This window comes from Prionailurus bengalensis, chromosome A3, assembly GCF_016509475.1.
Source record: "Prionailurus bengalensis isolate Pbe53 chromosome A3, Fcat_Pben_1.1_paternal_pri, whole genome shotgun sequence".
NCBI lineage: Eukaryota > Metazoa > Chordata > Mammalia > Carnivora > Felidae > Prionailurus > Prionailurus bengalensis.
This window is the reverse complement of record NC_057354.1, coordinates 51,243,154-51,270,157: the sequence shown is the minus strand read 5'-3', so window position 1 is coordinate 51,270,157 and position 27,004 is coordinate 51,243,154. Positions and strand designations below refer to the sequence as shown.

The 27,004-nt window shown below is 47.0% G+C and overlaps 1 protein-coding gene across 1 annotated transcript in view; it reads left to right on the top strand.

The window, feature by feature from the left end:
- Positions 1-27,004, top strand: part of SH3RF3 (SH3 domain containing ring finger 3) — a 389,906-nt gene that overhangs the window by 196,738 nt on the left and 166,164 nt on the right. Inside the window, exon 2 of the mRNA XM_043604761.1 lies at positions 15,933-16,208. Within this exon, the coding sequence (XP_043460696.1) occupies positions 15,933-16,208 (276 nt within the window). The remainder of the gene's footprint in view (positions 1-15,932; positions 16,209-27,004) is intronic.

Here is a 27,004-nt window from a genome sequence, read left to right as displayed (position 1 = left end):
GACCATGCTCTTGAATTTACACGGTATGCTAATTGTGTCCTTACAAATGTATTGAAGTATTTCTTGCTATGCAGAATAAATGATCAGGAACTGATGGGTTCTTTTGAGCTATTCCAATGAAATGGAAATAAAGTGTGAAAGCAAAGCCTTGGCAGTACATATCACCACAGCTTACAGAAACAAGTGCAGCCTGGGGTCCTTTATCCCAGCAGCAGGTGGGGTCAGGCTGTACCCTGGCCTGGGGCCCTTTGGAGGGTGAGTGTGCCAGAAACACGGCCTGGACGAAGTCCCCTCCACTTTGATTTCCTGTAGGTTTGACCCTTCCAGGAATTGGGGAATGGCCGCAGAGCTTGGGCACTGGCCCTGGAGCTTTTTCTAGAATACCACAGTTCTAAACTCCTGAACTCATTTCCTGAGTTGAACATTGTTTAGAGCTTAGTCTCACTGGCAGCCAGTGCCAGGCCTGTAACCCTGAGGAAAATGATAGCATTGCCTATGTTTGTCCAATTCAGGCATTCTCCTGCCTGCAGTTGAAAATTCAAGTTAGGGTTATTAATTTTACCTTTAAAAATCCCTGGCTTCTCCTCATTAGACATGTCTTGTATCATTGAAATGTCTAAGAAACTGTAAGTGACCAATTTGATACATCAGTTTGGGCATCAGATTTTAAGAAAGTCAATCCGTTGTTATTTTGCTTTCAAAAAACACAAAATAAAATAGAGCCTGATTCTCCATTAACACAGACTTGAGGACAATTTGAGAGTGATCACATTTTGTTGGACACAAAGTGAGAAAATGTATTTTGAGCAGCAAATCCCAGCCTGAAGACCAAAGACACCCTTTGCCTGTTTTTGTAAATAAAGTTTTATTGGAACATAACCACACCCATTCACTGAGGTATAATCTATGGAATCTAGGGCCACTTTCATGCTACAATGGCAGAATGGAGTAGCTTTGTCAGGAGACCCTCTGGCCTGCAAACCTAAAATATTTACTATCTGGCTTTTTATAGAAGAAGTTTGCTGATTCTTGGCATAGAGGATAAAGCCTGGCTATGTGACCTTGAGCAAGTTTCTTAATTTTTTTGTGACTCAGTTTCCTCATCTATAAAATGGAGACAGTTACAATATTCAACTATTAATGTTATGTAGAATAAATGAATTAATAATTGTAGCATCTTAGAATAACTTCTGAAGGGTGGTAAATTTGTTAAATTTTAAAGATAGGAGCATGTTTCTAAGATTTTCAAAAAGTCCAGCCACTCATTTAAATCTCAGCCAACTCTTCATTTGTGCACTGAACTTTTAAAGACCACTTCGTTGTTCGGATACCTCCGTCCCCCCTGCCCCTGCCCCTGCACCTTGAGACCTCCTGATGTTAAAGAAGGCTGCTCTGTGGGTCTGATAGTTTCCTGTCTGACTTTGCCCTTAGATGACTTTTCCAGGAAAATAGGGGTAAAGAAATGATTGTCTGGAGGAAGGGTAGCAGCTGGTGCAGAGAATGAGTAGGGGATGTGTGTGCAACACCCACCCCACCCCTTCCCAATGATGGCAAGGGCCCGTGAGGCAGCCACAGTTCCAGTGAAAGAGGCAGGGAATCCAGCAGGACCAAAACGACGAAGCAACAAGAAGGCCACTTTTTCCCACTCATTTCTCTTTGCTGCCTCAGTCAGAATGTTCTATGCCACCTGTAGGTAGCACTTTGGAGGCAGAGTGCTTGGAAAGCAGGCAGACTGACTACATGTTTGGCGAGCCCAGCATTTTTATTGAGAAGTCTCTTGGTCCCTGTTCTCTTTTCTGTGTTTTAGGCTGGATTTTCTTTGGAAGTTCTGTGTTTAGTTATTTTTTATGCCCTCCCAGGCCATGTTTCCTGATTTGGGGCTTGGGGAACATGGTTTATATCACAGCACTGATGGCTCATATACTTGTTTATCATTCAAGTTACGGTTTTGTTTCTGCACAGGATAATAATAATTACACCACTACTTGCTTCAGAAGTAAAACTTGTGTGTTCTCAGTGCAGACTCATCACGATGTTCTACAGCCTCATGGCAGTGAGAATGGCATCTCTGCCAGCCTTTGGCGTCACTCTGTCCCTCAGCCTGATCCAGAATGCTGGACTTGACTGTCTTGAAGCTGGAGCTATAGGGGCTAGGTGCAGCCTCTCACCTGCCCCAAACAAACAGCTCATCTCTTCCTAAAATGTTCCCTGTAAGAAGGAAATTTCTGTGTCCCTCTTTATCCTCTTCCTGTGCCTCAGTTTGCAAATGCAAAGCTCCTGACTGCACCCATCTCATTCAGGGACCCCCTGGAACTCCTGGAGCTGCATGGCCTCCCCTGGCTCCCTCTCACCCTTCCAAGGCCCCGTGCCCCCAACTTAGGACTGCCCAGGGTTACCTTCTCAGTGACACCCCTCTAAGATTTCGACCTGCCCCCTTCCCGCATTTTCTTGTCCCTTTCCCTGATTTGTTTGCCCCTTAGCACTTAACTTTCTAATCTCTCAATTTTGCTTACTATTTCCTTGCTTGTCCCTTTGCTGGAACATAAACTCCATGAGGGCAGGGACTTGTTATGTTTTGTTCACTACCCATCAGAAAATGTTTAGCGTAGATGGTGTTCCTCCTCCTAATTTTTGAAAATTCAGGCAGGCCAAGTAAGCTTTTTAATATTTTAGTAAAATATTGAGTATTTCAGGCAGGCCCAAAATCACTACTCGGCCAGGAAGCCGGCCAGCAGGAGAAAGACCCTCCCTTATGTGGGCGAAGAGGTTCCATGCTGGAGAGATGGTCTTTTTAGGTGGGGTGAGAGGATGACTAGAGACCCTGTTTGCACTTTAAAATGGGTTTACAAAATCACACTAAAGCATGAAGGCTTCAAGAAAGAGTTTCTCAGAATAGGTAGTAACCGGGGTGATTCTCCAGCATACATTTCAGAGCAAAGCTGCCGCCAGTACGTTTCTCCCTCAAGTACACGGCTAACAAATGCAAAGGGCTGGCTGTGCACCTCCCTTGTAGTTTGCAAGCTGCTGTTGCATGAACCAGCCCCTGCATGAGGGGAGGATGCCAGCCCTGGCAGTGGTCCGCCACGCTTAAACACACACTATGGCAGTGACTCTGGAGACCATTTGTTTGCTTCTCCTTAGTGAGAGTATTTGCATTAATCATTGATTTATGAAGTTCACCTGAAGTCTATAAAAGTGACTCTGACATCTAATTTTGTGGTGATTTCCATTACAAAGTTAGCCCAGCATTTTGTAAATAAATATCTGTAGTTAATTATTTCTGTAAGTCAACATGGAAATAACCAAGGGATCCCCTCTGGCTCCAGCCACGTTCATCAAGGCTCAGCCTACGTGGCTGCAGTGAGGAATTCTGCCCCAGCGTCTGCCTGTCCCAGGACACACTGTGGTCTGAGCCCCGCACACCCAGACCTCTATCCTGTATAGATCACAAATTGCAGAATTAGTATAAAGCAGGCAAATTCAATATATATGTGAATTAAGCCCAAACCATTAGCTATCCTTTGATTCATGCTTAATTTTTAAAAACCTAATAACAAACCCTATTTTTCAAAATGTTAACGTTCAAAATGTTAATTCAGGGCTTGAAGTTTACATACTTTTCTATCATATATCTAAGTGCCTGAAGCATTTATAGAGGGCAGAGAAAATCTACGAAAGGGTCTATGGGATGTTTTTTTTTCTGAGGTTGGCCGCACAATGTAAAGATTTCTAAGAACCTCAGGGCCTATCTGTAGTGAGAGGACCCCCAGTGGTCTTGTGACCCCCTTCTGCTCACAAGAAGACCAGACCCGCCCTGCCTAGGACCCCAGGCTCAGAGCCCACAGGGAGTTTGGTGTGTTTGTCTCCCTTCTGGCCCTGCCCCCATCTGCCCTGTGATTTCCCTGTGGCCAGGGGCCATGCCGCCTGGCATCGTGGCCCCCACCTCCCACATGGCAAAATGTGCTACTCACGTGGTAGTGAAGGATGGGGAGAAGGAAAGCAGGAATGGTTCTTGAGGTGCTGCCCTTAAACGCTGCCAAGGGGATGTGTGGGGCCTCGTGGAGCATGGCACTCATCCTTCTGTCAATGGGACAACTTTTCTTTTTATAACTGACTAATGTAGTATCATGGTCAAGTTTGTTTTGCTCAGGTCTTTGTTTTCACAAAATGTTCCTGTATCTGTGGCATGTGATGTTTTGATGTGGACATCTGAACAAACAGGCGATATGCTCCTTTCTGATAGTGTTATCATTGGGAAGTTATTTAACACAAATGGAAACTGTGGTACAAACCAGGTTCTGGGTGTTGGTATGAGGGACTAATAGCTGTTACTTTATTTATTCTCACAAGGTCCCTTGGAGAGAAGTACTTGATGATGCCCATTTTACAGATGAGGACACTGAGGCACAGGGCATCCAGTGTGTGACAGTCAAGTACATTGCAGCACAGCCACCTTCAAACCCCTCAAGGTTTGAGGACTCTAACTCTTTGCCCTTAAATAAAGCTGGATTCTTAGGGAAACTAATTTTTCTGCATGGATATTTACAAATACCTATTTTTCCCTTACTTGCTTATATTACTTTTTCTTTTCTTTTTTTTTGGGGGGGGGAGGAGGGTAGCATTAAAACAATAATGTGTAAAAAAATATTTAAAGGTGATGTGATGGTTAGTTTTGGTTGAAATAAGAACCTGCAAGGAACCATCTACCCCTATTTTCCTTTCTGAAAAACAACAGATGTTGAAGCCTTTGCTTTCCTTCCTGACCTCCTGACCTTCTGAGGTAGTTGGAGATCCTGGTACACAGTGTGAAGCCCTTTTGATCCATATAGGTGACTTTGGTTAGTGTCTTTCTCTTAGGAACCTTGGTGTAATATGTCAGACATAGCACTAGCCAGGACATCCCAGGATTCAGGCCCCAACAGTGGCTGGAGTGGAGGAGCTAGGGTTGCAGGCAGTGACCCCTTCATTCCCTGGGAGGGATTATATTCCCTGTCTGGGAAGCTGCCGGACAGAGACCACTTTTCAAGGTACAGACCATAGTCCTCATGCCAGGGCATGCTGCAGGACTCAGCCATGTGCTCCTGTAGGTAACCATTGTCCAGAACGCTTCTAGGAACATTTTGACATCAGTGAGGATTATTGATGTGGTCTTGCCAGAAAATGGGAAAATGAGTACTTCTTCTCCAAATTGGTGAAATGTAAAGATATGAACCCTTCTGGCCTCATGGATAATCAGTCCACCCCTTTCCTTTTCCTTCCACGTTTCCTTCCAGGTAATCATTGGCTCCCATGAGGTCTCCTCTCCTGCTTTAGGAGCATGAGGAGGTAGGCTGGGGTTATGAGCTGGAAGTGGGTCCCATGACACTGAGGAACATCCTTGCCTTTCTGAGTTTTCCTCAGTTATAAAATGGCAATAACAATTCCTACTTCACAAGGTTCCTGTGAGCAATAATCAAGTTACCTGGAGTGTCTGGCATGGAGTAGCCACTAAATAAATGGTCACATTATTTTTAGAAGGTGGCGTAAGTGGTGGGTTGATGCTTGGCTTTGGAAGTCAGACTGTCGGGGTTCCAACCCTGGTGTGCTGTTTCCTAGCACAGCTGGGACTTTGGGCAAATTACTGAATTCCATTGTGCCTTTTTCCCATCTGTAGAGTGTCAGCAATATAATACCAACCTGTAGGGTGGCTGTGAGGAATTGGCTGGACACACTGGGAGAGTTCAGGAAGCAGCACACGACATCCCAAAAGCTCAGGGGAAAGCGGCCAGTCCTTATGATGAAGGGGTAGCAGGAACTGTGGATGTCAGGATGAAGAACATCCCTTTGGAATCAAGGTGGAAGGGACTCCTGGGACCCTGAGCAGTGTCCCATGAGAAGGGAAAGAGAGGATGTCACACCTGAGGAGGACACCTAGACGTTTGCCAGTTTTACTTTCACCCAGTGTGTGCACAGGTGCCAGGCAGGGTGTTGTCCTCACCACCTCCATCTGATACTACTTCCAGTCTACACTTAGGGGTCGTTATTGGTGCCTTTTCTAGCACCAGCATCCGGGATCCTGGAACATTTGTTTGCCTCAGCAAACAGTCTACGATAATCATTTTTATAGCACCTTCTTCATTAAGAAACCAAAAGCTCGTTACATGCCATCAATTTTATTCTCTTGACATTACTAGGAAGTTTAGAAGGACAGATTTGATTATCTCTGGTGTATGGGAAAATGAGGTCCTGCATATGGGGGCGCTTTGTCAAAAGGCACAGCACAAGGCCACCACCAAGCCAGAGCTGTCCCCAACTCCCAAATCACTGCTTTGACTGTGGAAATGTCAATGCCACTCTTAAATGTAGCTCATTCCCTGCTACACAGAGGGGCCTTGCAGCTGCCCACACCTTTTCCCTGGAATTAGTGGAAACCATGCAAGCATCTGACCTTGGGCCATTGCTAGCTTTGAAGTTCCATTCCAGGGGGCTGCAGGCTTTTTCTGTAAAGGGCCAGATAGCAAATGCTTTTGGCTTTGTGACCCATAGGGACTGTTACAACTACCCAGCTCTGCTGTTGTAAATGGATGGGTGTGGCCACATCCCCATAAAGCTTGATTTACAAAGGCAGCGGGCAGGATAGATTTGGCCCCAGGGCCATGGTGTGCCAGCTCCTAATCTATGCTAATATTAGATGTTCACCTTCCCTTTCTCCTCTCTGACTTCAGAGCAAGAAACCCAGGTATGCAGTGGGCAGTTTATGTTTGAGGAACAGTTTGAGTGTGTGTACCTGTGGATGTGCTTGTGTACATACATGCATGCTATCCAAACATGCCTCTTTCTGTACATAGTGTGAAGGGGGGTCTCAGGAGACTGAACTAGGTGTTCTAGTCTCTAAACAAATACCTACAATACTTACTAGATACAAGACTGCCTAGCCTAGATATAAGACTGCCAAGCCTAGGGTTAAAACTTCTCCAGGCAATCTAATTATCTCATGTTTTCATGATTGTCAGAACAGAATTACTTTTGATTTCCTTTATGAACCAGATGTTACAGGGCATTCTTCACACTTTGGGTAGGTCATAGAATGAAGCACAGACAAATGGGCTGTCACAGCTCCCAGAGCGGCAGGACCTCTAGAGCACCATGAGGTCGCAGAGGCAGATGGTGAGGAGAGGGCCTGGCTCGTGGGTGGCAGGGGCGGTGAGCAGGCAGGGGAGGAGGTCCACGGAGAGTTGGGAGATGTCGGACGGAACGTAGGTACATGTATGTACAACAGGCTTCTCACAGGGGTTGAGAACCTCATTTTGTTAGCCTTTGAACCTTTGCAAGCTCTTGAGTGGAAATGTGTTATGGAAATAAAGGAGAGCAGACTGGCATGGCAGCTTTGGAGGTTGGGGACTGGGGCGTACACTGTTGTCTGAGGGATCATGCTGGGTGCTGGGCCAGAGCAATTTGGAAACCAAGGGGGCACAGTAAGCCTGCCTCCTCCCACAGGGGGCCTTGCTCCCTGCCCTTCAGCTGGCTGGCCAGGCCATTTACACAGTTACATTTTGCCTCTCCCAGCCAAGTGGGAGGGCAGGCTATTTCTGCACTCGAGGAGACTCTGGGCATATGCATTTTGATTTTAGTGAAAGGAGGCCATTCCTTGTCCTCTTCCCGGCCATACCTCTTGGTGGTGGCCTCCTTTGCAGCTTCTGGGAGTCTTCTTGTGTGGCTGTCTGCTCTGCCTGATGGCACACACAGCACTGGACCAGAGAACCCATGGAATTCTGGCCAGGGACCTTGGTCTTCAGGTCTCTTTGCTCTCCCTTTCATAGAACCTTCTGGTTTTCATTCCCAACCTTCATGTCCCACTGCTCCTTTCTTTCCTCCTCTCCAGAGTGAGGAGGTAGTCCAGGACCCCATGTGGGGATAGCTCAGTCACTGTGTGTCCAAGGCCCTCTGAGGGGCACAGTTAGGGGGGCTGAAGCATATATTAAAGAGCAATGCTCCCTCACCCCTGCCACAATGTAGATAATCTGGAGTTGGACAGCACAAGCATTCCTGAGGAGCTTCACGGAGGGTGTCTTTATCTTTGCAAAACAGAAATAGAGAGATTGCTGATGAAACAGAACTTTGTGAAGCCGTTGTTCGACTAGAATGCAACAGCACATTGTAGCATTCCTACGGAAACTCTGTAAAACCAGCCAACTTTGAAAAACCTGGTGTTCAGAAATGCAGGTGTGCATGGTCAGAAGCTGCTCAGACTTCAAAGAATGCATGGGTCTTGAAGGGAGAAAGGGCACACACGCAGGCACGCATGCTCGACTCCCCTAGCCTGTGCTGACAGATGGTAGGAAGCTCCCTGGCACCCACGTGAGCCGGCCCAGTGGGCACCAGTGGTGATCTTGTCCTAGGGGCCAGCAGAGGCACTCATGTTTTGGTGATGCTGGGGGTAGTCTTTATTCCTCTTCATGTGAGTAGTAAAAAATGAGCTGCTGGTGCTGTGTATTCCCTGAGGACAGGGAGGAGAATGCTAGGAGATCTGATCATCACACATGGGACTCTCTATCACTTGGGAGCAAGCTAACTGTCTGAGACCTTCCTCAGTGTGAATGCTGAGCCAAGGCCCTGCCTGTGAGCATGTCGGTGTGTGTGCACACACATGTGTACATGCAGCTTCCCCAGAATTATCTTCACTCTCAGTATTTTCATTAATGTTGGCTATAAATCTCCCCAAATAGAAAAAAACAAACAAAAAAACCTAACTGAGCTATGTCATTGTTAGGAGCAACGTTTTATGTGACTGGTTTCTTAGTCTGCTTTCAGAAGACCTTAATCTGGATCCTACCTTCTCTCTACTGCACTTTATTTGATCCTGGTGTCTCTCGTTTTTTCCAGAGTAACATATGCAAGTAGCTTAGAAGTGGCTTCAGACCCTCAGAAGGGTGACGGAAGTTTTTTAAGCGTAACTTCTTTGAAGAGGAGTGGGCTGTTATGGAAAAGTTTTATTTCTTATGCCATGGTGGTTTTATTACAAAGTTATATCAGCTAATTTGAGAAGAGGTTCAAAGAGCCACATCCCTTTAATGGCATAAGCACAGCATTGCTTTATGTAGCACCATTCATCTGGAGGAACCCCAGGGGCTTCACACCTTCTGCATACAAATGATTCCATCCACCCAAAGTCACCAGGTGTCACTCAGGCAGAATGTGGCCTTCCTTAAATTTCACTTCTCCTAATAGCTCAGAATGAGAAGTTAAGCCCTACCACCTTCTAGCAAATTACCACTAACATTAGCGAATTGACTGCCAAAATGCATATAGAACAGCACACAAACTTGAGAAGGGGTCTTTGACAAATTCTTGGAAAAGTAAAAGAAAAAAACGAAAAAAAAGAGAGAGAGAGAGAGAGATACAATTTCTTTTTAATCCTCACTAATCTTGCTGAAACATGAAACGTGTGCTGAACATGAAGCGGCTCAAGGCTGTTCTTGGCAGTGGAGAGTTTATGTCTGCATCACATGGTAACTGCTGAGGGGTGTCCTCACCCCACCTGTGCCTGGGAACAAACTGTGCATTTCTCTTTGGTTGCCCTGTTTGGTGACCCTCTGAATAAAGGGATGTGTCTTACTTGTCCGTAACTTGCTGCAGGGTCTAGCACGTTGCAGTGTTCCATAAATTCTTGGAAGCACGAGTATGCAAATACCAGAAACAAAAAAATCATCAGAATAGCAAAGTGAAAGGAACAAAAGTACAGGACGCAATGCCAAGCTTGTGATGATAAAAATGGAAAAAGGAGCTTGAATTGCTTTAAAATAAAACCCGGAATGTCCTGGTTGACGTGTGATGTAGTGACATCTCTATCACAAATTTAATTTGTGAACTAGAAGGTGGGGACATTCTGTTTCAGGATTTAATACCTGATAAGGCCAAGGAAATCATGGCTTTTCAAGTAATTCCAAACCTGAGAGTGTCTATGTTCTAATAGGAAATACATGAATGGTAACTTCTACAGTGGTACAGAATAAACACTTTGCCTTGAAAACTGCTTACAAGCTGTTGAAATCGTAAGTCATACCTCTGATCCTCTGAATTAGGATACAGGCCGAGCTCCCCCAATATGGTGGCTTAAGTAAGGTACAGTTCCTTTTCCTCACGTCACAGTACAGAGATCTGTTTTACATGGTCATTCAAGGAGCAGGTTCCTCCTTTTGCTCTGAGTGGGACCTTGGAGTGGAAAAAGCTGGCTTATCTCCACCCCTCTGCCATTCAGGCTATGGAAGGGAGAAACAGGAATTAGGATTTCTTCTCAAATGTCATTATGAAATGGGGTCCAGAATTGCACAAGTTACTTTCACATGCATTCTGATGACTGTTATGACACATGGCCATGGCTATATGCACGTGAGGCTGGGAAATGAAGTTTTTAGCTGGGTGACCTTGACCCCAGTTGAAACTTGGAGTATTTTCACTGTCCAGAAGAAGGAGCAAGTGGATATTGGGGTGTAATTAGCTTTCTTTGCCACCTTTGTAGGCCCTGCGAGGCTTGGCACATTTATGGTCAGGCAGCCTCCCCTATGGCCCACTCACCAACCCTACAACATGCCAGGATGTATTTCCCCAATGACTGTCAACTTTGCATGTCTGTGTGAGCCAGGCCCATGTCTGTGTCCAACTGTGCCCAACTCCAGCTCTGTGTCTGTGTCCAACAACTGTGTCTGTGTCCAACTCTATGCCTTTGCTTGGCCTGGTTCCTCCAGTTGTAATGCTCTCCTCTTAGAGTAGTCATTGGGATTTTCCCCATTTATCTGGGCCCAGCCACTCCTAGCAATAGGATTTTTGACTATGTGGACCCTGAACCTCATATCCTGGGAAAAATAATGTGCAGGGGAAGCTCTTCCAGCCAGGGGCTTAGCCCAGGCCCAATCCTGGGGAGTTGGTTTGATTGGTCCATATGTTCATTCGTTCAGTAGGTCTTTTGAGCATGTGATGTATATCAGGCCAGAGGTCAGGGATGCAGCATCTGAACAAAAACAGGCACAGTATCTGTCCTCATGGGTCTGATAGTCCAGGGGGCCCTCCACTGGTAACATGTAATTAGAACCTGTGCTAACCACAAGTGTTGCCTGGGAAGCTCTGAATAAGAGAGAATGGTTTAGTCCTTAGAGTCTAAAAAACACAGATGAGTTGTTTGTCCACATTCTTCACCCCAGCTTGCTGGGGAATCTGGAAGAGAAAGACCTGGCCCTCCCTGCCACACTGCCCTCCCCCTATGCTCCAGGCCCCACTCCCAGGGAAGCCAGCGTGACTTAGAGCCTAGTCAGCAACGTGGTGTAATGGAGGCACATTTGTCAAAGCCTGCTGCTGCGGTGATCTCCGTAAAAGATGGAGATGGTGCTGCTGTGCATGTGTGAGCACCCATGTCTCCACAGGGTAGAGCATTAAGCCCACAGTAAGATTTGTGTGCTACATCTGAGTAATGAGCCATGAAATTGACATTATAAGTTTTAATTATTATTAATGCCTTGCAGGGGTTTCTGGTGTTAATTATCCTGTAGGCATCCCAGATGCATTTCCATTTTCCTTTTATTTCTTTTCCTTAATGTCTTGAGCCCATAGAATGCTGGCTCAGTGACAACGTTTGAATAGGATTCCTCCAAAGGGAAGCACACAGCTGAAAGGTTATAAGGAGCAGAGAGGAAATGGCCACACAGAAACCCACTCAATTTCCTTGGCCTGGGAGAGTCCTCGCGGGTGCTGCCTCCAGGCCCTGTCATGGACTAATTAGTTAATCTTATAAAGAGCTTTGAAGATGAAAGGCGCCTTGGAGGTCTGAGAGTCCTAACAGTGAGAACCAGCAGGTTCCCACTGCTCTGTCCCCCTGAATAAACCTCCTCTTGGTACCATCCCTGACTTTTATTGTTGCCCTCAGAAATGTGTCCTGTGTCTCAGTTTTGCTCCCTTAGGTGCTGATCTTTGGCAGCCTGGGGAGGGGATTCTTAGATGGGCTCTCTCTCCCACTTCCCTTCTCTATGGCTCTCTCTTTCCCCTCTCCCTCTCCTTGCCCACCCATGGGCGCACACTGGAGCATGGCTGAGCCAGCCAGGCTGTGCTGTGTGCTCTAAGCCCCATGATCTAACCTCAGGTCATCAGGTGGTTGGCCCTGACTGGGCCTCCACTGCAGCCATGGTGAGGATGTGTGTAGACCACTCTTACCCTGCTTCTGTGGCTTCAGATGCTTCTGGCCCCTCTGTTTCCCTGATTCACCCACTAGAACAACTGTTCTTTTGCTCCTCTGTGCAGAGCTGGGATCGGCACCCTTATCCTGGATCTCTGTGAGGCATGCTGGTTTACAAGTGGTGCCATGTCAGATCTGTCTGTCATTTCTGACTTTCCCCACTTCTGGTCCTCATCCAGTCCCTATCTCAGGAATAAACTGAGCCTAGTTAAATGAACAGACATGCATGGGATACCTGCCATGTGCCAGGAACTTTCCTATCCTGAGGCCTCGGTTTAATAGGGGCTAGGGGTGTGATGGAGTAGAGGCTCCCAGACATTGGAGAGCACAGCCTGCTGCCTCTGGGTTTGGGAGGGAGAGCCTGGAGCCAAGGAGAGAGAAGCTCCAGAGGTTCCAGAAGCATGTGCTGTTTGTGTGCAAGGATGCTGTCCCCATGGCTGGCACAGGGAGTGGGGAAGAGCATCGGGGGCTGTGGCTGGAAGCTGTGTTGAGGCCAGTGTCGGGGCATCCTGAATGCTATGCCGAGGAGCTTGGTGCCCCTTCCTCCGGGTAGTAGGTAGCCCCTGAAAGCTCATGAGCCCCAGGGTGACAGGATCAGCTCTGTTTGGGCATCTAGCCTCACAGTAGGCTGCCTGGGGCCAGGGACTTGCTGCTGGAGGTTTGCAGTGGTGTAGGTGAGAGAGAGGAAGGACCCAGCCATGGGGGTAGAGGCATGCCTGGTGCCTCCCTGAGAGCCTTCCAGTGGGGTCAGTAGAACTTGAGGACTAGTGCTAAAGTCCTTCTCCCTAAAGGGAGAAGATGGGCACGAGGGGGGGGCGACAGGGGACAGGACTGGCAGTGGGCCAGCAGTCCCTGACCAGAGTGAGGAATGCAGGGAGTGTAGGCTCCAGGGACAGCCATGGGATGTCCATTTTGAGAAGTCAAGTAAGCAATTAGATTGGAACTAAGTTCCCTTGGAACTTGGAAGAGAAGTTGAAAGCACAGAGAGAGGCAGGTAGATCTGGGCCGTGAAAGGCATTGGGCTGACCAGGAGGTCTGGGGTCACAGTGCCCGGATGGATGGGACCATGCAGATTTTAGAGAGTCCTTGAGAGACCAGGGCCCCTGGACATCAGCAGTACATTCCTTACACAGCCAAAAAGACACACTACTCACAAACACCAGGCCTGGAGCCAGGCCACCTAGGTGAGAACAGCCTCAGGTTCTTGTCACTACTCCCAGGCCCTTCCGTGCACCCCAGGCAGGTCGGGGCCAGGATTGCACAACATGCATGAGCAGTGTTTGTTTCAACTGAGTGGTAGAGCTGGTCGTAAGCGGGCCAGAGTGTGGATGCTGGCGTCCCCTGTGCATGGGAGGATGGGGAGCTGCGCATGTTCAAACAGCATGGCGGTGCACAGATAGAGGTACAGCCCATAGAAACAAAAGTGTGAATCTGGCCGTTCTTGCTCTTCTTCATTATCAAGAGTAGCAAAAATGACCAGCAACCTCAGTGTGTGTGGCTCTCCAAATACTGCTTTTGAGCACTGCCCTCTTAGTCGGCGGGGAGGGGGGGGGCGGGGGGTGGTGGTGAAAGGAAACAGAGTCTGTGGCAAAGTGAAGGTTTCTTTTCTGCACTGAACTGAGGCCCATTTTCAAGTGTGACTGTGGGTTCTCTCCTTACTGCCCCTTTAACACCTCTTACCTCTCAGTGGGTATCTCAGCTTCTCCATGTGCTCAATAGTGAACAGACTCCTGTCATGGAAATCAATGTAATATTTAACTTTTAAAGTTGTGATGGACTAAGTTTAAATAGAACAAGAAAGCTACTCTGTCTTTTTGTAAATTTAACCTCACGGGTTGCGGCAGGGATTCTGGGAGGGGTAATTATTTGCTGTCGGGGCTGCCCTGTGCTTGTAGGACGTTTAGCCTCCTCTCTGGCCTCTACACATTAGATGCCAATAGCACCCCACCTCCCAGTTGTGACAACCAAAAATGTCTTTACATGTTGCCATATGTTCCCCAGGGGGACAAAACTGTCCCCAGCTGATGACCCCTGGGCCAGGGGATGACTGGCCTTTGTGTGGCAGTGAGGTTCTTCTGGTGATTCACAGCCAGTAGCCCTTTCCATTCTTGTCTCATCACAGTACTTGTGCTGCATATCACCCCTTTGCTTCAGCCCTGTGAAATCGGGGCCTGTTATGGGCTATTGTGCTTAGAGTACAAAGCTAGCCAGGATGAGTATTATTGGAAGCAAACTGATTTTTTTTCCCCTCATTGAGTTCTGCAACGAAAAATCCTCTGGTGTTACTGTTTAATTGGTTAGTGGTGGCTGTTTGTCAATTTGCCAGCAGGTTCTCTCTTAACTGCTGTCATTTGACATTGCTGAAACATAAATGCACAGTGATTGAGTTGCCAACATGCTATTAAGTCCCCTACAAAGAGCTTTTCGATGTACTACTGCTTCAGGCTTTTGTGGTTCTATTGATTGATTCGAATACTAAAGAAATCCTTGGCATAGACAGCCCTGGTAAGAAAATGCAGCTTCTGTCAGGGAAATTGTTGGGTATTGACACAGGGACAGTGGTGGGTTTTCCTTTGGTTTTCCTCTGGCAGAGACTTGGCTTCTGGAAGAGCTTACTCAGTTTATGGGTGTTGCCTGCCCACACAGAAGGACAGTCACTGGTCTTTATGAGACAAGTCCGGTTAAGTTGGAAGACCCCAGGAAGTGGATGGTGACATCAAGTTCAAGTTTCAGGGTAGTTTGACTGACTCCTTATTTCAGAGGAGCAGAAGATTGCCACAAATTCATTTTGGCTTCAGAGCCTGTAACTCACCATTTAAGGCCAAAGATGGCAGATCACTTTTGAAATGGTTGGTTCATCTTTGACAGGATGACAAGAACATCCCTTGACATTAAGAAGATACTGTTTTATGGTCTTGAAATTGTACTTCTGGACCAGACTGCCATATGCATCAAAAAGCTATTTGTCATTGGTGTGTGTATAGGGCCGGGGCAGGGATGTTTGTGACAGCCAGGGACCACTTGTTAGAACTTCTAGTGCATTAGGGACCAATGTCCCAGGGTTGGCCTCCACCTTCCATGGCCAGACTGTCCCTCTGGGCTTGACGTCACAGGTGTATGCCATTGGTTGTAAGGCCGTGAGTGGGAAAGTCCCACAGTCAGTGTGGGTCCGTCCCCTTGACCCGGGAACCCCCTTGACACATATGCTGAGTTGTGAAGGTTCAGAGGTGCAGTCTGGAAAATCTTATTGGACAATAATTGTTGGAAGTCTGGCAGCTAGAAATAGCATTCAGTGGAGGACAGTTCAACATAGAGTAGTAGATGAGAATTCCAGAGCCAGCCACCTGAGTGGGAATTCTGCAACCCTTACGGAGGTGAGGTTTTGAGCCAGTTACCTTCTCTCTCTCTGTGCCTCAGTTCCCTCACCTGTAATTGATGACAATTTAGCTCCTCCTTCAGAGTTCTTTTTGGCAGAGTGAGTTAGTTCCTGTGGAAGGCCCCCCTCTCATGTGTACTATTTGAGGGGGGACTGCCATTACAGGGACCATCTTGTCTTGGCAGGACCATGGGCTTGAGTATTCCCATACAGGGCATCTGTTCCTTTGAAGTACTTCCCACTCTAGAGCATTCTATATGTGCCCACACTGCATGAGAGCCCCTAACCTAGGCAGATCTAACCTGGCAGCAGGAAGGCCACGTTGAGTAACCAGATGCTATGTTTTACTTTCAGACTCTTTCCCAGCTTCCCTATGGGAAAGCTCTCTACAGTTATGAGGGGAAAGAACCCGGCGACCTCAAGTTCAGCAAAGGCGACATCATCATCCTGCGGCGCAGGGTGGATGAGCACTGGTACCATGGGGAGCTGCACGGGGCTCATGGCTTCCTGCCCGCCAGCTACATCCAGTGCATCCGGCCCTTGCCACAAACCCCGCCCCAGGGCAAAGCACTTTATGATTTCGAGATGAAGGACAGAGACCAGGACAAGGACTGTTTGACCTTCACCAAGGTAAGGGAGGTCTCTGTGAACACTGCCATCCACCCTTCTCAATTCCCACCTTTCTGCTGATTTGAATTCTGGCTCCTTCCCGAGACACACTCTCTCTGCTGTGCCTCTGTAAGTGGGGAGAACAGTTGTTCCTACTTCCTGAGTTTTTGTTCAGTGGAAAGAGATGGCACGCAGCCTGATAGGTAGCTCCATCAGAGAGCTGACAGGGGGCTCTCTGGGTAACAGACACAGGACCCTCTGTCACCTGAGTCATGGTGTCTCAGTGACAACTCAGGTACAAAGGCATGAAGTCTCTCCAGGACTTGCAGGCCCTGGGAGAGGAGGCTTATCAAGGAAGGCTGCTGCAGAGATCCCTTTTGGCTCACAGGAACGTGGTGGTAGGACCCGGAAACCAGCATGCCACAGCTGCATCCTCTGGAGCACCAGAGGGCAGGTGTGCTTAGGGCCAGGATTGTCTTGGAGAGAGGGACTCTGGTTGGTGACAAACTAAATAGCATTTACCAACAGGATTGTCCTAGCAGAGCCCAGTGAGATGCGGAGGGGCCTGGTTGTTAGTCATCCCTGGCCTCTGAGGTTGTAAAGCATAGAGAGACCTGAGGTACGGCCCTCTACACCTTGATGTTCCCTTCCCAGCCACAACTGACAAGCTCCATTCTCATCTGTGGGCATGCCTCCTTTCTTGTTTTCACTCTTACACATACTCCTCTCTGTGCTGGGCAAGGCAGGGACTCCTGAAGCACTTATTTCTACCCAATGTCAGTAATAGCAGTTGCTCTTTACAGCTTTCCCAACACGCTCATGCTGTATCTCAACTGCAAGGTGGTTGGAGCCAATCTTGCTGATGTTGGAACCAAAGCTCCATGAGGCTGAATGTCACTCACCTGAGGATGGTGGCCTGGCCTCTCCTTCTGCTTTCTGTGTTCTGTTTCCCATCTGTCCTGCTTCCCTCCCTCCACCCTAACCTTGTGAGTGTGTACACAGTTGTAAATAGCAGCTAGAACTATGAATCTTTGACTTTAAAGCCCATGTCCTTCCCACTTCTGAGAGGCCATTGTTATTTTCTTTCTCCCCATCTGCTTGGTACAGAACTTGGCTGTGGTACTGAGCTCTCTGGAGGGCTGCTGGAGTGCTGTGCACACCATTTTTGAGCAAAATTGGCATGTCCTGTGCATGGCTGCTATTTATGTCTTGTTCCATTGTTCAGACTGACAGTGAATAATCTATTTTTCATTCACGGATTCAACTCTTTCTTCCTTTCTTTCATCAAGGTGTTCTAATGTTAATTCTGATTGTCATCTGGCTGATGCAGCTTCCTGGGAAGCTGTATCCAGACCTTTTTCCCCCTCTCCCTCCTTCTCTCCCCCTCCATCCATCTCAGTCTGAGACCTAGAGTGGCAGGCTGTCTGGAGTGCAATGGCAGACAGAGCCCCCGCTTTGCTCACTTCTCTGCCCAGTGGACTCTGGACAATGTGCCCAAGGAGGAGAATTCCCTGGAGGCCTGTGATGCTCTGTACTCTCACTAGTGACCACCAGTAGGGACCCCCCTCAACCTCTTGGGTTCTGGTTGGGCTTTGCTAAGGAGACAGACTCTGTTACAGCTCTAGGCTTCTCTGAGCTCAGCTTGCTCCAGGGACAGACACAGCCATCCTTACAGAATAACATTAGAGGAGGCTCTTTGAGCTAGGAGAGGTCAATTTGCATTGACCTCTGCAGAACCCTAAAGCCCCCAGCCTCCTTTGATGTGAGCAAAGGCCTACCTTCACACCACCATCATAACTTGCTGTGTTCAATGAGCCTCTGCATGGGACACTTGACTCCAGGGTGAATACCAGAGCCCACTGCACAAGAGGATAGGCATTTGCCCACCTATCAACAAGATGTGTCAGCCTCCAACTCTGCAGGGCACTGTGCTATACCCAGGGGACACAGACAGACCCGCTGCCCTCTAGAGCCTCAAGTGTAGTGGAAGAGGCAGGCAGTAGCAAGTCAAGAAATAAGTGTTCAAAAGTCAGCCTCAGAGAGCAATGCTGGTAACCCAGGAGCCAGACTAGGTATTTAGTGAAGTCTCCAAAATATTCAATGATAGAACTTAATGTTTGGTATTTCAAAAGAAATAGTAAAGTGTAGTCCTCATGGGGAAAATTAGAACTCAGGCCTCCCTAGACTCATTCTGTGGTCGGCACTGTTCTTAGTTATGATGATTGTGTCTGGGGTGTGAGCAGGCATCACTGTTGAGGTAGCTGCTGTGAGGGCTTCTGGGAAGATGATATTTGAGTTGAGATTGAGGAGCAAAGGTGCTAGGAACAAGAGGGTCTGGGGGTCTCTGGCTACATAATGTGATGCTGGTCCCACAGGAAGCCAAGCACTCAGGGTGTTTTTCATGGGCTTTTATCCCTTGGATCCTGTGGATTAAGGTGGACAGTTAAAGATACCCAGGCATGACTCCCAACGAAAATTGTTCTGTGACATCCACCCCCTACTATGTTCACATAACCTTTTCAGGAGCCCCCACTTTTGCCCTCCTACTTGGATTAGGGCACAACCATGCCTACCAAGTACCTGTTCTATTTGCAGCTCTCACCTCTAAACGTCTTCAGACAAAGCCTCCGAAGGACATGGGTGATGAATCATGACTCTCTTCTACTCAGTTCATATTTCCTCTTACCCACACTGCTTGCCTGACATTTTCCTTCCATGTGCATCTGACCAGCTCATTTTTTCCCATGCCCAGGATGCTGGTTCCATTTCTGATAGCCTCCGTTCATATCACACCTCAAGTAACTCAGGGCTTGGCGTCCTCTGGGCTTGGCGTCGCTGCTTCAGACCAGTTTGGTTTTGCCTGCGTGGAATGCTTTGTTGTTTGCGTGTGTTCCCCTCTGCAGTCAGCAAAGAAAGTGGGGTCTCTAAAATCCATGGATGGTGCTAGCTTACCTTTCAAAAGCATCATTGTGATGGGATTGGTTGGGTTTTAAAAGGCAGGAAGCAGCTGGATCAAAAGATTTTCACCCTCGGCGTTGGCTTTTGAACAGTCCTGTTAAAATTGCATTAATTAAAGTCATTCTAAAACCAAAGTCCTTGTTTCATTTAAGAAGAAAATGAATAATTACCTTTTGTAAATCAGCTATAAAAAGCATATTTGATAACTTCTTAGTAGTCTCACTCCAAAAAGCTGGGCACGTGCAAATAGAGACTAAAGGAAAGAAGTGCACTGTGCCCAGCGAAGCTCTGGTGGCTGCTCTCTTCCAAGCTCTCACGTGAGGCTTTAATGTGTGCTGCCCTCCACGTGCACAGAGAGGGAATGGGTTTGCTGGGGAGGCAAGCTGGGTGCAGGGATCCCACACCTGGTGCACCCTTGGTGCAATTAGGGATCCCACGTGTGACCTTAGGAAAACACTCAACCTTGCTGGGCCACTTCATCTTCAGGGCCAGGACACAGATACCTACAGGGGGCTGCTGAGGGCTAAGTGATCTAAGTAAAGAGCTAAGCTTAGGGCAGCAGACAAGAGGGGACCTTGAACTCCTTTCTTTTTATGGAAGCTTACTCCATATTACCTTATTTTCAGTCAACTGCAAAATTCAGCAAATATGCATGGAGCCCTGACTATGCTATGTAAATTCCAGTTTACATGAGAACATTTTCCTCACCCTACCAGGGAGCTGTGCTGAATGTAAAGGGCCTGGGGCTGCCCTTTGGTGAATTCACTCTGTAATGCTCAGGAATCCTGAGAGGCCGTGAGATTTTCTCAGGTGGTGCCTGGCTGACCCCAGAGTCACTTTTGCACCCGGCTTACAGCGGGAACTTGAGGTTCTCTGTGTTGGACCAAACCCCATAGTGGGTGTGGCCACATGAGGCCACAGGACAGTGGACAAGGGAACAGTTCCCTTCCATGCCTCACCTCACACCCTCCTCCAGGGCCTCAGGGATGCTCTGAGTTGGCAAAGAGTTGTGTAAAACACTGCCACACTGTTGAGGTCACCACAAGACCCTTCCATATGATCTTATTCCGCTGAATATTTAATCATCACTTCCCAAAAGTGTGGGACTTCTCTTTTATGAGAATGAACCCAGCACTAATCCTAAACTGTGTTCTTCTGATACAGGAGATAGGCTTAGATAAAAATTAAGTGTAGAAAGTTTGGGCTGTAAAGTCAGGTAAACAAGGATACAAATCATAACACTTTTTTATTATTACATGGTAGCTTTGGGACATTTGCTTAGTCTGTGAGTCTCCTTTTTTAACTGTACAGTGGAGTTGATAATAGGATTCAATGAGCAAAGGCATTAGAGAACTGAGCTCAAAATAGGCATTCGATAAATATTTGCTTTCTGTGCTCTGCTTACTCCCATTTCAGGACAAGGTGAAGTTTGGTCAGATACTTATCACTTTCTATGTTAGCCTAGAATGCGCACAGGAAAAAAAAACACCCTAAGACACACACTACTTGGAAAGCTGAGAATTTGTCTAGTGGGTTAGACACATATTTTGGTGGCTCAATCTCAAGGGGGTGTGAAATCTCGGCCCTGGGTCAAGACTGCTGTCCCCATTGCTGGGCACCTGGGCCTTGGCATATCTGCTTTCTCCTGAGGGGCAATCTGAAAAGCTTTCAGGGCTAGAAAGACTCAGGAAGCTAAATGGGATGAGCCTCCGTGCAGCCTTCCTCAGAAGTTACCAAACAATGTCCGTCACCTTCATGGCTCCTGGCTCCCTCCTTCCGGTTGAGCAGTAGCCCTATAGTCACCTCTGAATGTCAGCTCCACCTGGATAGAGGAGGCCCCTTTACTAAAGGGACCAAACCCGCATATGGAGGAGGTGGCTAGGAGGGCAGTGGCAGCCTGGGGGCTGCTGAGGGATGTCCTTGCCCAAGCCCTTGTTTGGACATCCAGGCAGGGGTCAGAGAAACTGACAGGGAATCTTATATATTTGAGGTGGAACATGGGGTGTGTCTGAAGCTTTGTCAGGAGATATCTTCAGACCCGTGCAAAATGTGAGCTCTTCCCTCAGGACTAGCCTCCCAATCAGTATGCCCTATCTGGCTCACTGTGGGCACCCCCAACTTTTGTACCCTCAGTGGCTGGAGTGTATGTACCCCACCACTGCTCAGAAACCCCCTTGGCTTCCAGTCTCCTCAGAGCCAACATCAGAGTCTATACTGCCTGCAAGATCCTACCTGACCCAGCGCCCACCTCCTTCCCAGACTTAGTTCCAGTCTGCCTCTGGCTCACTCCACTCCCAGCCATGCTGACCTCCCAGCCCCTGTCCCTCCATCTGATCCTGCTGGCTCCCCCAGGGCCTCTGTAGCTCTCCCCATGGCCTGAATGCCCTCCTGACCTGTCTTCACATCCCTCAGAGTGGCCCCTGCTGATGGAGTACCCTCAACTACTACTCCACACCCCCATTTTCTCCTCCTGACAAGGTAGTGTGTATATACTACAGACAGTTGTCTGTCTCATGGTCTCCTGGCTAGAGTGCAGGCTCCCTGAGGGTAGCCATCCTGCATTTACTAACTGCCTATCCCCATCTTGGGACAGTGAAGGGCACATAGGACTTTGAATACATATTTGACAGGCTGAGTACAAGCACTCTGGCTTGGCCTGAGCAAGAGGTAAGCTGTACTTGCTATGGATAGTATAAATTTATTTTTGTCCCGCCTCCTTGGTCCATTCATTCATTCATCAGATGTTTATTGACACTAGATTGTGTTCCAGGTGGGCCAATGTGTGGGAACAGAGTCCCACCTTCAAATGCTCACAGCCCATAGTGGGAAGACCAGGAGAGGGATCATCACAGCACCTGAGCCTCTGCCCTGCTGGAGAGAGTGTGTATGTGTGCATGTGGTATGTGTGCCCCTGATGTATGTGGGTGTGGTGTGCGTGTGTGTGCATGTAGTGTCTGTGCCTGGGATGTGTGTGCATGTGTGTGGGGTAGTACATGATGGGGAGAGCTGCAAGCACTGAGGAGGGTGTGACATCTGACCTCTGGCCTCTCCACTTCCACCTGGGCCCACCCTGTGGCTGCAGGCCAGACTTCCTCGAAGTGTGCATCTCTGTCCTGGAGCTTTGCCTTTCTGTGAGTGGTTCCAGGCCGCTGGCAGCCTCTGGAATTGAGATGGGGTGAGCAAGACGGGACAATGGGAGATGGCCCCCTGACTTCTGGAACATCATAGCTCCCTAAGTCCTCAACAGCACATCAGGGGGTGCCTTACCTAGAACTGCCCAGAGGAACAATTTTGTATTATTTCTACAACGAAAGGCTGAGGGAGTTTTTGAACTTTTCCCTTTTTAATTTCCATTTTTTCTGAGAAGCAGTGATTTTGGCACCCTATCTATGGCTGGCTTGCGTTCTGACAGGGAAGGACTCAATGACAGGGTCCCCAGTCATGCTGCGGTGAGAGGTGGCTATGCCCATGGCCGGCTGAGCAGGCAGCCAGCAGTGAAAGGATGAAAGGAAGGGCTCCCTCTGGTCTGGCTCACACTGCTTCTCAGAAGCCACTTTGAGTGTGAGTGAAAGGAGAGTGGAAGCACTCGAGTGGCACTCCAGAAGTACCTGCTTGCTATTCATGGCCCTTCAGGATGTTTCTAGCTGCTTTATATGTGTTGTTGCCACACTGGTCATTTAGGAGAGGAAAATATTAGGTCCTCAGAGGTTGGTTTATCCAGACTTGCTGAAGGAACTCTCTAAGGTTTTCAGTGGACATGATATTTCAGGCTGAGCCCCTGATGTGTAAGCTATGACATTTATGGAGTTGTATTTCTGAAACAGTATTGAAGGACAATGTGCTCAGCCAGTCACCTTCAGTGGCATCCAGAGGGCTTCTGTGTGGACACAGGCATACCACTCTCCCTGCTCTGCTACACAGCTTCTGTTCTTAACAGAGCCCCTATGCCTGTAGATAGCAGACTTTGGGCAAATTAGGTAAATGAAGTAGAAATGCAGTTTGAAGGCCCCTTTTAGATGGCATGACTACCATGGTACCTGAATCCTTTACATATGTATTACCCACTGAGCCTTGGGAAGAAAAGTGATATACTTTTTTAATAATCATGTTATGTTCATAGCCCAGCCTTGACATCATTTAGGACCACCCCGAGACCGCCTGAATGCAAAGGAGAGCCACTGTAGTATGAAAATGGCATTTGGTATATTTTTAAATCTTGGAAACTTAGAGAGAAGAGTGAAAACAGCATATGGAAGTACAATGCTCCACAGCAAGTAATAAGCACCTCACACAAAACATGTAAATGAAATTGAGTCATGCATCTGAAAGTGAAATGATGTGGTGGGAACAACTTTTTCTCCTTAAAATCCTCAGATGCTGCCATATTGGCCCAAAACTTGTCTGCCCCTCCTGACTATCAATGGTATAGATTTCGTTTACTCATCTACATCAAACAAGGGTTGATAAACCAGTGCTTGCAGGTCAAATCCTACCCACCTGCTGCCGTTTGTGTAAATAAAGTTTTATTGCCACACAACCAGACTCCCTCATTTACATGTTGTCTCTGGCTGCTTTCATTCCAAAACAGAAGAGTTGAATGTGTGACAGACACAGTACAGTCTCAAAATCCTGAAATATTGGTGATATGGCCCTTAGAAAGGTTTTCTGACCTATGACATAGAGCACAGCACTATGGAGGCCAAGCACACAGTGGTTCCTTGTGCATCCCACTCAGCATGGCTTTGTTCTGAGGCCACCAGCATCCCACCACATTGAGTGTGACATGCAGGGGATGCCATTCTTTACAAAACAGCAAATGAAAACTCAGGTCCAAACCATGTAGATCAGTCTTGCCATTGTCCTATGAAAAGCCCTTGTAGTGTTTGAGGATGGAGTAATTCTCTATATTCCAAAGAGGCCACAGAGCAGGGATTTCACCCTTTTCTTGTCCTTCCTAAAGCACTGGCTCCAGCTTTTTGAAATATGACAGTAAATCAGAGACCTGATGTGATCTACGCATGAAAAAATGGTCATTGTTACCCTCGTCCTGCATTGGTGGCAAGAGAAGTTATTTCTGTTTCCAAAACACACCCGATCTCGTGCTGGTAGCTCTGGCATGCTAGAGTGAATTTTCTCATTGTCCAGCACTCATATGTTACTCTTTGGAGGTTGTCTCCATTGTGAGAGTTTGGTTTAGAGGCAGAGCTGTGGGAAACCTTTCTCAGCACTCCTAGGCAAAGTTAGTTTTATTGTGTGTACGGAGAGTGACTGGCTCCCTGAACCCTCTATTCTCCCAGCCCAGTATCCCCAACAAGATTTATGCCAGCTAAACAAGAGTGTTATGGATCCTGCCACTGCCATGAAATCCCAGCCAGCTGCAGGACCAAGAATTGCAACCCCCCCCCGCCCCCCACCCAGCCACATCAATATTTGAGCCAGGTCAGAGACCTGCCACAAGGTACCACCAAACCAGAGCTGGGACTACATTGAATTGGCATCTGATGGGAAAATGGGGCTATGCAGGTTCCACTAACCTCACAGTAGCACACTGACAGAGTTGGATTTTGACCCCACTTACTGCATTATGCTGGGATTTCACTGTATGTACATTTTATTGGATACTGTCCATCTCTTTATAAGCAGACCTCCTCCACCAAGTGCCGATCTTTTCTTGGGAAGGGACAGCTTCTTCCTCATGCCTGGCCCTTAGGGGATGCTTGCATATTGGTAGCCACATGAGGAACAGGTTGGCACTGTATAACACTTGGAATGATGACAAAGCCCCTGGCCAGAGAGAGGACACTCATTTGGGAATAGCTCTCCCTTATGTGGAGCTGTGTTGGCTTCTCAGTAACTTGGAGCCCTTGGTGTGTATTCTACCCTCCCAGGTGACTCAGAATGAGTCCAGCTTTTCAGTGTGGTAATGATGCCAAAGCTGGAAGACAGTAACCATGCCCCCCACCCAGCTTCCTCATGTCTCAGGCTCAGTGATCCCACTTTCTTCTCTGGATTTCTGTGACTTGATTTCAGAGTGTTCACATAATGGTTGGCTTCCTCAGTATGTGAAGTCCCTTTAGGGATGTGTTAAGACCAAATGCAGTACTCAAGGTGTGTTGTAACTTGTCTATACTTTAAAAAAAACCTTTTAACCTAAATAAAGCATATTGCAACAGTAAGTCCACTAATCAAAATTGTGCAGCTTGATGTTTGGAAAGAAAATCCTTATACTCACTACCTAGTGGAGAGATGGTGGGATATTGGCATCCCAGTCCTTCCCTCTTCCCATGGCCCTAACATCATGGGTTAGTCATGTATGTTCTTGAAAGTCAAATAAATGAAACATGCAGAGTATATTTTTGAGTCCAGTTTTGTGTTCTCTCAACATTACATTTGTGCACTCCATCTGTAGTGTTGTAGGGTGCTATAGTTTGTTCATGTTCATTTCTCTGTGGTGCTATTAGTTTTTTTTTTAATAGACTTAATTTGTAGAGAAATTTTAGTTTTACTCCTGAACTGAGCAGAAGATACAGAGATTTCCCATACAACCCTAGCCTCACACATGGACTGCCTTCTCCACTATCAGCATCTTTCATCAGAGAGGTGCATGTGTTCCCATTAATGAACCTCTACTGATACATCATAATCACCCAGAGTCCATAGTTTACATTAGGGTTAACTCTTGGGGTTGTACATTCTGTGGGTTTGGACAAATTTATAATGACATGTATCTATCATTATGGTATCAAATAGAGTATTTTCACTACCCTAAAAATCTTCTGTGCTCCACCTATTCACCCCTTTCCTCCCTACTCCCCAATCCTTGGCAACCATTGATCTTTTTATTGTCTCCATAGTTTTGCCTTTTCCACAATGTCACATAGTTGGAATCACTTAATATGTAAACTTTTCAGATTGGCTTCTTTCACATATAATATGGACTTACATTTCTTCCGTGTCCTTTCATTGCTTCGTAACTCACTTCTTTTTAGCACTGGATAATACTCTGTTGTCTTTATGTACCAGTTTATTTATCCATTCACCTACTGAAGGACATCACTTGACTATTTCCAACTGTTAGCAATTATGAATAAGCTGCTATAAATATCTTATGCAAGTTTTTGTGTGGACATAAGTTTTCAACTCCTTTGGGTAAATACTGCTGGATTTTAAGGTAAGAGTATGTTTAGTTCTGTAAGAAACCACCAAACTGTCTTCTGAAGTGGCTGTATGATTTTGTTCTCCCATCAGCCGTGAATGACTATTCATGTTAATCCACATCCTTGCCAGCATTTGGTGTTGTCAGTGTTCTGGATTTTGGCCATTCTAATAGGTGTGTAGTGACATCTCGTTGTTGTTTTAATTTGCATTGCCCTAGTGACATTTGACATGGAGCATTTTTTCATATTTGTATTTGCCATCTAATATCTTCTTTGGTGAAGTGTCTGTTAGGTCTTTGGTCCATTTTTAAATTGGATTGTTTGTTTTCTTATGTTTTTGAGTAGGCTCCACACCCAGTGTGGGGCTTGAACTCACAACCCTGAGATAAAGTGTCATATGCTCTACCAACTGAGCCAGCCAGGTGCCCTTGTTTTCTTATTGTTGAGTTTTAAGAGCTCTTTGTATTTTTTGAATAATAGTCCTTTATCAGATATATACTTTGGAAATATTTTCATGAGTCCATGTCTTATTTTTTATTCTCTTCACAGTGTATTTTGCAGAACATAAATTTTTAATTCTAATGATGCCCAGCTTATCAATTCTTCCATAGTCTGGTCTTTGATGTTGTATCCAAAAACTCATCACCAAACCCCAAGGTCATTTGGATATTCTCCTATGTTATCTTCTAAGCGTTTTATATT